The sequence below is a fragment of the Mustela nivalis genome, assembly GCF_964662115.1.
Source record: "Mustela nivalis genome assembly, chromosome: 8".
Taxonomy (NCBI): domain Eukaryota; kingdom Metazoa; phylum Chordata; class Mammalia; order Carnivora; family Mustelidae; genus Mustela; species Mustela nivalis.
In genome coordinates this window covers 97,944,499-97,960,689 of record NC_139027.1, presented here as the reverse complement: position 1 = coordinate 97,960,689, position 16,191 = coordinate 97,944,499, and the positions used below count along the sequence as shown (strand labels likewise).

The 16,191-nt window shown below is 48.5% G+C and overlaps 1 protein-coding gene across 1 annotated transcript; it reads left to right on the top strand.

Moving 5' to 3' along the window:
* The first annotated feature begins 12,073 nt into the window (after window positions 1–12,073).
* SSTR4 (somatostatin receptor 4) lies at window positions 12,074–14,272 on the top strand. The gene has a single exon (XM_082745743.1). The coding sequence runs from the start codon at window positions 12,175–12,177 to the stop codon at window positions 13,543–13,545; it is 1,371 nt and encodes a 456-aa protein (XP_082601869.1). The 5' UTR covers window positions 12,074–12,174; the 3' UTR covers window positions 13,546–14,272.
* The last annotated feature ends 1,919 nt before the right edge of the window (window positions 14,273–16,191 follow it).

The following is a 16,191-nucleotide window of genomic DNA, read 5'->3' as shown; positions in this document are numbered from 1 at the left end:
TACCCTCTGCACTTCTCCGCACTTGTGCCCTCTCTCTCTCTTACTCTGCTCTCTCAAATAAATAAAATACTTGAAAAGAAAAGAAAAGCACAGTTGGAATATGTATGATAAGAATCATTTGTATCATTTCAATTGTTCTTGGATTTCAAGGATAGTTAAGCTTATAACGATTATTTGGCAGAAAACATCTTTAAATATGAAAAGGAACACGGCCTTTAATCCTGCTATTTAAAAACAATGATAGCAATCACCATTCCAATTATACACACTTTTTTAAAAACTTAAGTTTCCACAAAAAAGTTGTAAGAGTCAAAGAACTCCCATATACTCTTTACAGAGATTCACCTACTGCTTATATTTATCATTTTCATTCTCTCAGACTCTCCTTTTACTGTCTAAACCATTTGAGGCTAAGTTATAGACATCCTGCATACTCACTTCCTAAATATTCTACTTGTGTTTTCTTAAGAACAAAGATATTCTCTTACACAATCACAGAACAATAATCAATATCAGATAATTTAACACTGAACCATTCTATTATCAGATGTACTGGCCACACCGAGTGGTGCTGGCTGCCAGTGATGCCCGTGCTAGTCCAGTCCCCCTCCCCAACATCCAATCCAGCACCACATATGTTCAGTTGTCAGTTCTCAAGAGCCCCTCAGCATGGCGCTCTTGACCTTGATGTTTTAAAAAGTAGAGGTCGGTTATTTTGAAGACTGTCACTCAGTTTGGGTTTGCCTGATGTTTCCTAATGGACTGATTCAGGTTATGCATTCTGGGCAGTAATGCCACAGACATGCCTGGTGTTCCCATCAATATATCATCTCAGATGTTATGCGGCTTTGTCTTGTCCTGATCTTGCTGATTTTTAACTTCCATCCTTGGTTTATGGTAGTGTTCACCAGCTCTCTTCCCTCTATAGTTTCTAGTTTCCCCTTTCACACACCAATTTTTTTTAAAGTAAGTTCTAGGGGCGCCTGGTGACTCAGTGGGTAAGCCTCTGTCTTTGGCTCAGGTCAAGATCTCAGGGTCCTGGGATTAGCTCTGCATCAGGCTTTCTTCTCGGTGGGGGGCCTGCTTCATCCTCTCCCTCTGCCTGCCTCTCTGCCCATTTGTGATCTCTCTTTCTCTGTCAAATAAAAAATAAAATAAAGTAAGTTCTACACTTCTACACCCAGTGTGGGGCTTGAACTCACAAACCTGAGGTCAAGAGTCATATGCTCTACAACCAAGCCAGCCAGCCACCCCCTTCTCATACTCAGCAAAAATCTTAGACTTTTTGGTCTTACATTAACCAACAATTTTACCAGGACTTTTTATTTCATAAAATATAAAGAATTTCACTTGAATTCACCAAAGATGGCTAGTAAAAGAATATGGGGGCATTGCAGCTAAGAATTTGTTCCAGCGTCTCTGCACTGCAGTAGGGGGCAAGAAGATCTCAATTGTCCCTCTCCCATCTGATCAGGTAGCAGTGAGAGAGAGGACACGCCTGAGGTCATGGAGACACTCACCAGGCAATTTCCACCTGTCCACCAAAGTCGAAAGCATTGGTTCTCAAACTTGACCACAATCAGAATTCTCTAGAGGGCTCATAAAAACACAGTTTCCTAGGACCCCAAGTTGATGATTCAGATTCTAGGGCACAGAGTTTGCATTTCTAGCAAGGCCCATAGTCTCACCTGAAAAGTCCTTGGCCATCTCAAGGATTACTGACCTTCAACTCCTTGTGTTACTTCTGTTTACTACAGGCTATGAAAATCACCTCAGTTCAATCACTAAAAAAAAAAAAAAAAAAAATTATGATGTTAGGAAAATTGAAAATCCATTCCAGCTGCTCTGCTCTAAAATCACTCCTTCCTCATTTATAAGTAGCCAAAGTGCTTATAAAATATGTAGACTCTGGAATTTCAGCTTCACGGATCGTGGTTCATGCAGCCAGGGACCCAACCCCAAAAAATCTCAGAGGCACATTACATACCCATGGACCACCCCACCCCCAGATCAGCTGTAGCAAATCCTGGTCTTTTTTAGCAGATCCTCTTACCCAATTTCTAGAAAAAGGGATTCAAATTCTGGCTTCCATTAAAATCATCCAGGGAGTGTGCTAAAAATGCAGATCCCAGACTGCAGCTTTCCACCTCACCCCAGTGTTCTCAAGTCAGCCAGACCCCAAGCCTGCACTTGACCATATGCCCCAGGTGAATCTGAGAAGCATTGTTTCCCAGGAAAGTGATAGCTCCAGTCTTAGGGCTCTGCACAATGAGAGTCAACTCATCACTCAGCAAATATTGATTTTCAGCATGAATTGTTTTAGCAAAACAGAGAAGCTGGAACTTGCTAGAGTAATTGTTCCTAATGGTATGAAAACACATCTCCTGGGGCTGTTCCAGATGGTGCCTTTGAAGACCACCTCTACCCAGCTTCTAGAGGGTTGGCAGGGAAGAGATGAGAGTGTACACGTCAACTTTAAATACATGTTCTCTTTCTTTGAACGTGGTCCCATGCACACTTTTCTAGCCATACAAAACTGTTCAGACACTGTCAACACTCAGAGGTCCTCCAGGGAAGACACCACCCAGAATGTAAGTTATTGCCAAAGTGATGAGGAGAAATGTTCTCCTATTAGGTAAAACCCACCAGGGTTCCATCAGCACTAGGAACAGATGGGAAGGAAGCCCTCTCCCCTAGTCTTGAGTTCCCTGGGTCCCTGCCCCCCACCCTCCTGGCTCTATCTTGGCAACTTCTCTTGTCTACAGAAGTCTGAACACATCTTCAGGGCTGTCTGTCATTGTGAAGTGTGCCCAGGTCCCCCTCTCTCCCTAAATCCTAATGCAGTCTCCAGCATGGCCTACATGCATTTGAAGGGTACCTTGTTTGCTTGACTAACTTCTCACAGTGGATTGTGATCTCACAAGAGAAGACACCAGGCTTTTGTTTTCATCCTTGTAACTAACTTAGTTTCTTTCTTTCTTTCTTTCTTTCTTTCCTTTCTTTATTTCTTTCTTTTACAGATTTTATTTATTTATTTGACAGAGAGATAGAGGGAGAGCACAAGTAGGCAGGCAGAGGAAGAGGGAGAATCAGGTTCTTCGCAGAGCAGGGAACCCAGGACCCTGGGATTATAACTTGAGTTGAAGACAGCCGCTTAACTGACTGAACTACCCAGGTGCCCCTCATCACTGCAGCTTTCATTTTTTTTTTTTTTAAGATTTTTATTTATTTATTTGACAGGGAGAGAGAGATCACAAGTAGGCAGAAAGGCAGGCAGAGAGAGAGGGGTTAGCAGGCTCCCCGCTGAGCAGAGAGCCCAATGTGGGGCTCGATCCCAGGACCGAGATCATGACCTGAGCTGAAGGCAGAGGCCTAACCCACTGAGCCACCCAGGTGCCCCTCACTGCAGCTTTCAAAATGCTTAGTTCAATGCCTTGAGCATTCAAAAATTAACCTGGATGGATGGATGGATGGATGAATACCCAAGCCCTGGAAAGACAATGGGGATAGGAGGTAGGAAGCCACTTCCTGAGAGTCAAGCTGTAGGGGCTAGGACAATACATCAAGGACAAGAGAAAAGCCACAGGCAGGGGTATGAGGTGGGCGACAAGGCAAGAGTTCAGCTTCCCCATGTGTTTGGAGGAAGGCAGTCTCCATGCTCAGTGTCTGATGCAGGACTTCTTGAGGATAAGTAGTCCCAAAGCCTGGAAAATGGTTAACTAGTGGGCAGGTGTGAGGCCTCTCTGATTATGGGCCACAAGACAAGGTGGGGGGCAGATGTGTTCAAGTACTTCCAAGAACAGAGGAAATTAGACCCACTCCCCTCACATCAAATTTGCCTGTTGGATGTTGGTCATTGACATTTTCTAAACTAGAGACTAATGTTGACTGAGCATACACAATTGACCCTTTCTTGCCCTCTGCCTTGTCTTGTTTTCTTTTGTTTTGTTTTGTTTTTTTAAGTAGGCTCCACACTGAGCGTGAATCCCAACACAGGACCTGAACTCACAACCCTGAGGTCACAAGACCTGAGCCAAGATTCAGAGTCAGACTTAACCAACAGAACCACCCAGGGGCCACTTATCCTCTGCCTTGTCTTAAACAGACTTTATTCAGACTTTATTCAGGTTTCTTTATTTGGATTGGTCTTTCATTTCATGATGAAAGAATAATTTAAACATAGATAAGCCCATGAAGTATCATGCAGGTTGAAAATGCATTCGACACTGAAGTACACATTCACGAGCTCTGAGCCTTGTTTCCTGAGAGGCTGGTGATTAGGAAACCAGAAGGATTCTACTGATACAGACAAAAGGAGAAAGGCCATGAAGAGGAGAACCCAACTGCCTGTTCTGACCCCTCCACCCACATTCAGCTGGACAGGCCTGGGAGCAGCCTTGCAGGGCCGCTCCTCACCGGTGGGTCCTGTCGAAACAGACTTTTGCTTTTCAGAACTCCACTGTTTCCATGTCCTCACCCTCTCCACCCCATCCCTGGTAATCACTTTTCAACAGACTGCCTTTTCTCTGTCTGTGGGACTGGTTTTGCAATTGCTTTTCTATTTTTCATAAACAGCACATTTTGGTGGTGATACAAATGATTCCGATACCTTCCAAAGAGCAAAAACCCAGCAAGCCACCAGCCATAAAAAGAGCTGTCATGCATTGCTTTGCACACACACAGCAGGGTGGCACCGTCTAGTTTTTTTTTTTTTTTTTGAATATTCAGAAAATGCAGACTGTATACTGAAAGGCCTTTATTATAGTGACTGTTTTCTGCTGAAGTTACTTGAGTCATGTTTGATGACTCTCTTTAATAGAAGTGATTTAGAAGACTTCTAAAGAGTTTGCTGCTGCTGACAATGGTAACATGGATGTAAGGATGGATGTTCGATAGATTAGTCTTTATCAATGCTGTCTCCCTGCCTTCACCCTAAGAGAATCTGCTCCTCCTGCCCACACACGAGGATGGGCCAAGCGTTGGTGCTAACTGACCCTGCCCGCTAACCACAGCTTGGTGATCCAGGATGGGGTATGGATCCAAGCTGGACCTATCAGATTCACTTGCTTGGTCATCTGAATGGGGACCCTGGGAATGATTTATCTGGAAAGTGATGGGTTGCCAAAAGGTGAAATTTGGGGTCTGGGACAGCTTGGAGCACCACACAGACAGCAAGAATTTCTGTCACATACCAACAGGGTATCCAGGAAGAGACTGACAGAAGCGAGACACCGTGGGGTTTCTACTCCACCCCATTTGAAGACAGAGTGTTGGGAGACAATCCATCTCAGTCTCTCTCATCTTTGCATTCTATGTGCTCAGGCCTTTATCCTTTTCCCAAGGCTGTTTGTACAGCAAAAGCCTTGGGAGACATGGATAATGTCTGGTTGGGGCAAAAGGCAGATCTGTCTCCTGATCAGGATAATAACAATAATATCTCCCTCAGGAGCAAAGATGGGGCGGTTTGCTACCTCTCTTTATAAGATTAGTAGTCTTTAAACTCAGAATTCTTCAGCTGTGGTGCAAACCTCCATAGACTGTGTGTGCCCAGCACACACGTGAGCCCACGTCCCTGGCACCTTCCTGAGCTGGGGGGGGGCAGGGGACAGGGGAGAAGAGGGGGGATCTCAACAGGAAATCCATGCCCCTGCTGAGCCCTAAGAGATGAAGTCCGTGCCCCTGAGCCAAGACTTGAGCCAGCTTCCAGGAGACTGTGGTCAGCTGACAGCTTTCAAGTAGGGTCAGTCTTCAACCCTTTGCAGTTCTTGACAAAGTGTTAAGCAGCAGATGATTGCTTGAGAGTCTACTCCTGTCCCAGACCATGACAGGTAGAGCATGGTGTTCCAACAGAGTAAAGCCCATCCTTAAATTCAAGAAGCTTAGAATCTATCTAGGAGTCATTCCTACAATGAACTCTTTTAGCTTCCAGAGAGATTTTCAGGAACTTCATCGTGAGTCTATTTTTATATAGCCATTATAACCTGAACACAAGGAAGGCAGAATTCTATGTATTGATTTCTGTGTCTTTCAGTTGTGGGAAGATGTGAATTTCCAAAATGGGCTGAGGGGCAAAAACATTTTGCAACTGCTTCTCAAATCCTCCTGGAAAGGTGGAAGAAGAACCAGAATGGCTACTTCTTCCCACGGTAAGTAAAATGTTTAGGAAAAGAATGTCCAAATTAATCACTTGACTCCTGTGATAATGTTTGTAATGCTAAGTGGTGAGAACATATAAGATTCAGGATCCCATACTAAGCATTATATGGATGCTACATGAGTCTGCTGTATTGAACTGTCCCACACACAATGAGTGTGAGATAAATGCCTACTAGCACAAGTATCACATGATCTCATAGAATGAGGTGAGAACTCTGTGTTCATGTCTTAGAGATGAGAACAGCAAGCTCGGGAAGGTCAGTGGATGTCCCAAGGATAATGGGCTAGAGTGTTTCTGGCTGCAAGTAACAGAAAATACACCAACAAGAATATAGGACAAGAATGTACATTACTTCACATAAGAAGAAGTTCAGTGGGAATAGTGCCAGAGTTGGTCGTCCCATCAGCTCTCAACTATTACCAAGCACCCTAGTTCCTTCCTGATCCCTACCCTACCATCTTCAATATACTGGCTATTATATTAGATAAGTGTTCCACCTCACAGTCACAAAGTGGCTACAGCCACTCTAAGCATTATATTCCTGCCGGAAAATAGCCAAAACTGTCTCAGAAGCTACCCCCTGCAACTTCAATAATTTCCCTAATGTCTCTTTGGCCAGAGTTAGGGCCTATGCTCACCTCCAAAGAAATCACAGATTCTGGGGAGGGAACCAACTTGAGCACCTGAGTGTATTTAAAGTGAAGTCTTAAACAAAATCAGAGATTTACCCACAAGGAAGAGGCGATGGTGAAGTTTGGTAGATAGGCAGCAATGGCTGAAACTTTGTCAAAACCAGACTGCAACTCTGGGAACTAAAGGTCCCACTCTTAATCTCTAATGCTATACTTTCCATTACAATGGACTGGTCTAGATTCCCATGGTTCAGTTCCCATGGCGGCCACATGTGACTATTGAGTGCCTGAAATACAGTTAATGTGACTAAGGCACTGAATTTAATTTTTTTTTTTAAAGTTTAATTCGAAGAGCCACATAGATCTATGATTTTGACAGTGCAGGAACAGCATGTTAACAGCATTGCCTGTGGCATCTGACAGGGTCTAATGTTGTACAAATATCATGCAAGACACAAATGTAACTTAAATTTTCCAACAGTCAGAGTAAAAAAGATAAAAAAGAAACAGGTAAAACTCATTTTATAATACATTCCATTTTACCTCCATATCCCTATCACTTCAACAAAAAACCAATTTAAAAAAGATGTTTCCTATTCTTTTGTTCACTCAAAGGTCTGAGATCTGACGTGCAAACGTTCAAGAGCCATATGGCCAAGTCATCTGGAGATTTCAGAGCACTCATGTCAAATAATCTTTCCTGATACTGGTTCACCCCTCTGGGAAGTGGGCTGGACAAGGAAGTGAGACTCAAAAGGCAATACCAGTGGCTCTCAGACTCAAGTGTCACTGCAGGGCCCTGGAAGGCCGGTGAGCACTCTAGCTGGTCCCCACCTTCAGTGTTTTGGACTCAGCAGATCCAGGATGGGTGCTTCCAACAGGTGGTTTGGGTGCTGGCTGCCAAGCCCACACTAGGAGCACAGGCGCCCGAAAGGAGCCGCCCATGCTTACACCTGCCCTGAGCAGAGGGTTCAGGGCGGAACCCATGTTGTGTCTTCCAGCTCATTCTCTTCTACACCCAGAACAATGAGACCAGGAGGCTGGGATGGTAGAAAACAACTCCAGAGAACAGAATGCCGCTCCATTTCCTCACTCCAAGTGATCGACAGCCCAGTCTGGATACGTGATCCGGATAGCGCACGAAAACTGCTCCTGTCCCAGACCCGTGCCTTTCTCATGCCGAATTTCTGGTTATCTCACATGATTTTTGGTTCACTCTCTTTTCAAGGAAGTCATTTAATAGGTAATAAACTCCTAAAGGAAATCCTCGACCTCACAGTAAAGTCTTTGGGGTGGAATGGGACTGCGTTGTCACCATCCTGACCACATCACTGGAGTCCAGATGGGAATCTGAAGAAGAGCCGATCATGTACATCGCTTCTGACAATGCCATGCACTCAGCTCCTGGTAAATTATGCTTCACTATACCCAGCAGAAGCTATCAAAGCCAAGCTGAGCTGCTGAGAGCACTTGAGATGATTTTCTAATCAGCAGATGACAGAAGTGGCTCTCCGGACAACAGTCATCACGCTGCTGAGGGTCAAGGCTCTCCTTGGTGCATGGTTATTTGCAAAAGAAGCTCTTCTGGAAGACCTGTGGCCCAGATGCTTGGAGGCTCTGGCCTAAGGAGCACATCGGAACAATGGAAATAGAGGAGATTAATCATATTTCCAACAAAGGCGCTCTTCTCTCTGGCTTGGGGGAGGGGCTGTGAGGCCTCTGCTCTACCCTCGCTGCCCTGGCTCAGCCTTGGAAATTCCACCAGCCCTCCAGCAGCTGGGGCCAGCTGGGTCCCTGGGCCGCCTATCACCACCCAGAGAAGGACACTCAGACCCAGCCCAGCTCCAGCTCTGCACTGCTTGTAACAATGGGCAGGGGACCAATTTGGGCCTGATGTTAGATATTTAATTAACAACCCCAAACTGGCCCCTATATAAACATCCAACAGCAAAGGACAGGGGAGCTGAAGGACAGCTTACAAATGGAGTTTGCCCCCCTGTCCCCCCACTTTTACTCAGCATGAATGTCTCACTTTGTTTTCTGTCCCAGTGGAGAAATGTGGCTGGTCCCCTTTCAGTGGTACTTAGTCCCTTGGGAGAGCACAGCAATGGGCCCCTGACCACCGTAGCCTCTTCCCACCTGGGTTCTAACAGGGTGCCCCTCTTGAGCTCTGTCTCTGAGCAGAGAGGTCTCTGATTTTCCGGATATTTCTCCTGGCCCCTTCCTTCAGCCACCACCCAGGAGGCAGAGTGATCTCCACACACTGTGGCCCTCAGGCTTCCTGCCTCTTAATAAGTCCTTTTAGTTGAGTGTTGCCTCAATATGCATTATAATTACCTGGAGAGCCTTTAGAATATTCAGGAGTGATACCTGCTCCTTGCACCTCACTGAGTTTGACAAAGGGGGTCATCTGCTTAATGTCAGTGTATTTGGGGCAAAACCAGCCGTGCCCAGGAACTTTGAACAAGCAAGCACCAGAGACTTAGGATGGAGTATTAATAATAATAAACATATATTGGTGTTTATCACTGCCAGATCCTGTCATAACTGTTTTATGTATGTCAGCTTGTCCTATCTGAACAACAGCCCCTCTGTGATGGGACTAAGATTAATGTCATTTTACAGGGGGAGGAAATGGAGGCACAGAGTTTGAGTAACTTGACCAACGTCACATATCTGGTAAGCAATGAGCTGGGGTACAGATCAAGCCAGTCACGTTACACTATGTTGCCTCCAACAAGTCTGCTGTTCAAAACTGACCTCCTGCCCCCCAGTGTCAGCTCAAACAAAACTCCAAGTAACTCAGCCTCATGACTTTCTTGACTTTGAGAAAGAACCTCCATATCAACCTGAATTTCCCAACCTCCTGTTCTTCTAGTCCATGAGATTTTTTTCATTATGATGATGCTGGGGTGAAGACAGTGATTCTCGGTATCAACTCAACTTTGTTTTCATCATTAGAGCAATTTTTCAAAAGCGAATATACACTTGCCAATCCCAACCTGACGAGGCCTGATGGAATCTGAGGACAAAGTAGGGAAACAGAATGGACAGAAGAATGTCCATCTCAGGACAAGGTAAATGTGACCCTCCCCCCCCCAGGTCCATCTCAGGAGGGGTTCAGCACTGTGAGTCCTCATTATCTAAAGAATTCAGTTGCTTGAGTGGTCCACATCTCAAATGCCTCTCTGACCCCTCCCTAAATATACAGTCTGGGACCAGAATGATTCCCTGCTCCTGGCCTTGAACACAGACACATTGTTTTCAATACAGGTTAGATATAAAAGCACTGTCGGTAGAAACCAATACATCTGACAACAAAAGCTTTAATAATAATTCATGGGGGAGGGTATTGGGGACCTCCACCATGACCTTAACTTTTTGCTCTCTGAAAGCAGCCAACCAATGGAACATGGGACAGTGTGGTGCCAAGTGAGAGAAGACAGACATCCTCTTTAGTCTCACCACCTAAAGAGGGGTAGAAAAATAAGTAACCTGGATAGCCCATACTCACTGAGTGCTGACCATGGCCAAGTACTTCCCCAGTCACTGTAGGTATACCATTGTGATGGATCCTCATGGTGCTCTACCAAATAGTACCGTAATACCCACTTTCCAGATGTGGAAACTGAGGCACACAGAGACAGAGGAATTTGCCCAAGGCTGCATATCTGGAAGGAGGTGAAGCTGGATTTGAACCAGGCAGCCTAGTTTCAAGGCCTACATGCCCTGTGTGTCCCAGGAATGCACCGGAGGGCCTGCTCAGCTTCCTGCTGCAATAGTTGTGGCACAGACATGCAGCTCGTGCTTGTGCTGTTGCCAGCGCTCCAAAGGCTCCTTGTGTAGACCTTGCAGACCTACACTCCCAGGCCATCCTCTGCCAAAGGTCAAGGAGCCATGCAGACCCCAACTCTGACCTGGACAGCTGACTTATACATATTCCTTAAAGACTACGTCACCCTCTCTTTCCCCTATAAGAGTCTCTCCCTTAGAGACAACGAGGAAAATGGGAGCAGAGGAAAGGACAGACCCATTTAAGGAGAGTCCATAAAGAGGAGGAGGGCTGCTAAGACAAATATTTTATTATTTATTTTTATTTTTATTTTTATTTCTTAAGACAAACCTTTTAAAAGAACCATTTGAGTGGCAGAAATTGGGGACAGAGATTAGACTTCGCCACTATGTTGCTTAGGTGCTTATCACCTGTGTTCTGCCCCCCTCCAAAAAAATCCTGGGTGAATAGCAGTCAGCAGCCTCCAAGCCCTATGAAAGGTCACCTCCAGCTGGCCTCAAGCATCTTACCACCTTCTCTTTGGAAACTACTCCAGCCACTGGGCACTGGAACTGGGACCCCAACCCCTGTCCCCCCCCCCCCCCCCACACACACACCTCTGGGTGGCCTGCAGCCACTTCCACATACACCAAAAGCTTTTCAGGACTGTCTTGAAGGGAGTCTCAAGGAGGCCACTACCGGGCTGATCTGGGGTTCCAAAGTGCCAGCATTACTATGAGGATAATCTTCCAAGGCAAATCCCTACTTCACTAATTCTACTGTGCCCCTTGTGGACTAATAGGGACAGGGCTGTGGGGCTGTCTGCTGGGTCACACTGGGACTGTCTAGTCCAGGATCATCAAGTCCAGGGGCGTCAATGGGCACTTTCTGGAGTTTGGGAGAGGAGGAAATCCAGCCTGGAACACAAATCTTTCTGCACCGCCCTTCCCCAGGCACATTTCCAAGTCTACATTGGAGATGCCTCCTAAGTTAATACCCGGCTCCGCGTAGGTTTCGGGGCATCTGGCTCTGGGGCGAGCTGTTTCCATCTGTGAGGTCTAGCACAATGGGCACAGGACAAGATAGCTGGCTTTCTTTTATGGCATCTCTGCTTTGGTGCGCGTGCACCTCCGTTCCTGGAGGCCACCCTACCCTCACCCCACCGACATCTTGCTAAAAAGGGCCTGCCTGGTATTTGTGGTTGCGTAGAGTGCGGGGAGGGGGCGACCTGGATCTTGTAGACCTAGAACTTGCCGGGATGCCTACAGGAGGTTCAGTATCCACCTCAGTGACATGAGTTTAAAAAAGTCGTACAGACCCTGCAGGTATTCAAGAGGTTCACAGGGGTTGGGGGGGGGGGGCAGGGTGGACGTCAAGCGCCTGGCAAATGGCTCCGCACCCCCAGGTTAGTTCCCTGCCATCCCCAGAGCCGCGTCACTCAAACGGAGGACTCAGGGACCCTCCCCACCTCCCCCGCTCCAGCCTCGTGGCTGCAGAGTACAGAGCAGGGGGAGGGAGCGGCAACCGGCTGGAGAAGAGGCCACGGGGCCGGGTGAACGGATCTAAAGTGAAGGAAGACCTGCGGCGGGGCTGGATCCCGGGCGGGGGCCCGGATGGTAGTGCGGCCCGGGAGCGGAGGTGGGCGAACGGGGCGGGGCACGCGGGCGCGGGGACTGGGGCGCGGGATTGGAGGGTGCTGCCGGCGGGCCTGCCGCCGGCTCTTCAGGCGGAGCAGGGAGAGGCACGTGCCTCTGCGCCGGAGCCCTAGCCCAGTCTGCTCCGCTGCGCTCCGCAGCTCCGGGCGGGCACCCCTGGGCATGAGCGCTTCCCCGACGCTGCCCCCGGGGGGCGAGGAAGATCTCGAGAAGGCCTGGTCCCCAGCGGTCAACGCCAGCTGCGCCCCGGCCGGGGAGGAGGAAGCAGCGGCGGGGACCGGGGATGCGGGGGCAGCAGGCATGGTCGCCATCCAGTTCATCTACGCGCTGGTGTGCCTGGTGGGCCTGGTGGGCAACGCCCTGGTCATCTTTGTGATCCTTCGCTACGCCAAGATGAAAACGGCCACTAACATCTACCTGCTTAACCTGGCCATCGCGGATGAGCTGTTCATGCTGAGCGTGCCCTTCGTGGCCTCGTCGGCTGCCCTGCGCCACTGGCCCTTCGGGTCTATGCTGTGCCGCGCCGTGCTCAGTGTGGATGGCCTCAACATGTTCACCAGCGTCTTCTGTCTGACGGTGCTCAGCGTGGACCGCTACATCGCCGTGGTACACCCTCTTCGTGCCGCCACCTACCGGAGACCAAGCGTGGCCAAGCTGATCAACTTGGGCGTGTGGTTGGCGTCCTTGCTGGTCACCCTGCCCATTGCCATCTTCGCAGACACCAGGACGGCTCGGGGCGGCCAGGCGGTGGCTTGCAACCTGCATTGGCCGCACCCGGCTTGGTCAGCGGTCTTTGTGGTCTATACTTTCCTGCTGGGCTTTCTGCTGCCCGTTCTGGCCATCGGCCTGTGCTACCTGCTTATTGTGGGTAAGATGCGGGCCGTGGCACTCCGGGCCGGCTGGCAGCAGCGGAGGCGCTCCGAAAAGAAGATCACGCGGCTGGTACTGATGGTGGTAGCCGTCTTTGTGCTCTGCTGGATGCCTTTCTACGTGGTGCAGCTGCTGAATCTGTTTGTGACCAGCCTTGATGCCACGGTCAACCACGTGTCCCTCATCCTCAGCTACGCCAACAGCTGTGCCAACCCCATCCTCTATGGCTTCCTCTCTGACAACTTCCGCCGTTCTTTCCAACGGGTTCTCTGCCTGCGTTGCTGCCTCCTGGATGCCGCTGGTGGTGCTGAAGAAGAACCCCTGGACTATTATGCCACTGCTCTCAAGAGCAGAGGTGGGGCAGGATGGATATGCCCTCCGCTCCCCTGCCAGCAGGAGCCCTTGCAACCGGAACCCAGCCGCAAACAGGTCCCCCTCACTGGGACCACCACCTTCTGAAGAATGCTTTCACCTCCTCCCCAGCCTGGCCACCTCGAAGGAGTCTGTGCCATCCTTACAACCCAGCAGACTGCCTGTCCCTGATGGTCACCTAAGAGCTGCCACCTGTTCCCACCACAGGCACCTTTTTCCAGCAGTCTCCATGCTAGCCCCAAGAGCATCAAAGCTCCTTTGCTTTCTCCCATCCCCAGGACTCTGGGTTTCAGGAGGATACCTCCATGGGGGTAGGACTCTTCTGAGTGCTGATCTATGATGTTAATTATCCTTGGACCTCTGACTATTTTCCCAGGGGTGGGAGGCCGGGGCATGCCAGGGAGGAATAGCCATCTGCCTGTGACGTGTGACAGAATCTCTATCTCTGCCCGGGAGAGGACTGTCCAGAGGGTGGAGGCAGCCAGTGCCCTTACTCTCTGCAGATTCTTTGGCTGTAGTGGGGGCATCACATGTTCGATACAAAAAGGGAAGAAGGAAGATGCCTCCAAGCACACTCCCTTTGCTTCCGTTCCTGGGTTCTTCTCTAACTGAAATTTATGCACAAGGGTCTGGGGCAACAGTTTGTCAACCCCATCCCCCCAGCGCTTGCTTGCAGTCAGAAGTGTCCCTCCGGTTGTCTTGGTCTGACAGCAGGCTTCCTGAATAGAAAAGGTTTGGAGAATCGTAATGTGGGATTCGTTATGTCACAAATTTTATTAGGTCAGTAATAAAAAAGCAGAAAGGGCAAATCCCATTTGCTCCTATTATGTGATTTTTTTGCCTCGACCCTTGGCATGGGAGCATGACCTCATTAAATCGGCAGTTTATACCACAGTGGTGAGTAGGAGGGGAGCCAGGGGAGGAGGGAAAGGAGACCAGAGAACGCAGATGGAAATCAGCCCAGATTTTGGATAGAGGAGGCAGCTCTATCACCCACTATTAAAAAAAAAAAAAATCACAATTCAGTAAAACATCAACCAGATGTAGATAATAAACATATATAGGCTGAACACAGTAAGCAACTCTTAACTTTTTGCCTGATGGATAAATTAGCTTTTCCCAAAGGAAAAAGTCAGCTTACGATGAGCTTTAATCCTGTTTTCTATGAAGAAATATTGCAATGCTTACGTTGGGCTCTGGAGTGAAAACACACTATTAAACATTTGTGAACAGCTATGTGGGGGAGACACCATCTGGCTTTAGCACAGCAGAAGACCCTTCTGGGTTTGGCTGATCCCATCCAGATGGAGAGAGGAACACAGGCAGGGAGGGAGGAAAAGACAGCTGAAGAGAGAGCCCCTTTGCTCTTCAAAGAGCCCCCTGGAGCTCACAGCTTCCTGGCAGGAGGGCTTCTAGAGAAAATACTTGCGATTTGCCAGCCTCACAGACCTCACCTGCCTTGAGCCTTTTCAGGCAGCCAGCAGGCGTCCCCAGATGGGCACAGGGGGCTTCTAGGAGGCTAAAGAATACTGAGGTATGGCCAGGAGGGCAGGGTAAGGCCTAGGAGGATGTTCTGCTTCCACCCCAGGCAGCAAGGAAGAAGTAGAACAAAGCCAAGATCAGAGTTTTACTTGATATGAGCAGAAGCATAGTGTCTAGGAAACAGGCAAGAGAGCTGACTTCTGGTCCTAGATATAAATATTGTGTGAGGCAGGCAAATAGCTGAAGCTCAGGGTCCTCAGAGTTCCACCGATAAAATCAAGAGGTCTTCCCGGTACAAGCACACTGTAACAGAGGTCTAACTGTATGTTCTTTTCCTTGTGGCTATAGATTCCAGCTTCTTCCCTACTGAATGAAAACCAAAAACAGCCTGAGCTATCTTTGGGCCTATAACCATTGGATCCTTGTTCCTCTAGCTGGCCAGCCAGAAGCATGGTGTATAGGCGATAATCAGTGTGGATCCAAGTGTGTCTCGTAGGACTGGGTGGGTTGAGGTAGAGATGCCGTTCTTTTGGGTCTGCGCCTTGGGGTATTGTACATCTGTCTGGCAGAGAAAATGTGTAGCCAATCTGTACTATGTCCTGGAGACATGTCCTGGAGACATGGCTGTGGGTTGGAAGCTCCCCTTGAACATGAGCTTTAATCCAAACATGCATGCGCCCCATGTGCACACACACATGCACGTAAACACTGGACAAGGTCCAGCCCAAACCTGCTGTACCCACTAGAGTTTCTTTGGGCACCTGGAGTAAGTCAGTGCTGGTATCCACCAGCCTTGTGTAACTGTAATTTCCTGGCAGTCTTTGAAACCGAAGTATTTCTTTGTTCCCCAGTGTCCGGCAGCATTCAGCAGGGTGCTCACTCGGAAAATCTGGTCGACCCCCAGGCTGAGAGCAATGCGGCAAGGGGTTCGTGGCCCTGGCAATGATCTGAAATGAGCATAAGCTCCTGGACTTTTGCCAGCCCCCCACCCCACCCCCCGCAGTTGTGTGGGGCTGGGGTCCTTCTCTTCAGTCTCCAAGATTCACACCAGGCAAACTCTCTGCTGAGGAAGATAGGGCACTGACCAAGCATCTTGGCAACACTCCTGCTGGGCTGAGTATTGGAAATGCAACGTTTTAAACTAGTTGGCGATGGTTGAGACAGCCTTAGGCAATAAAAGAAAAAGTCCCCCTAGAGACGGGGGCCCTCCAGCAGGACCAGAGACTAGTGTTGAAATTTCTCTGAGCCTCA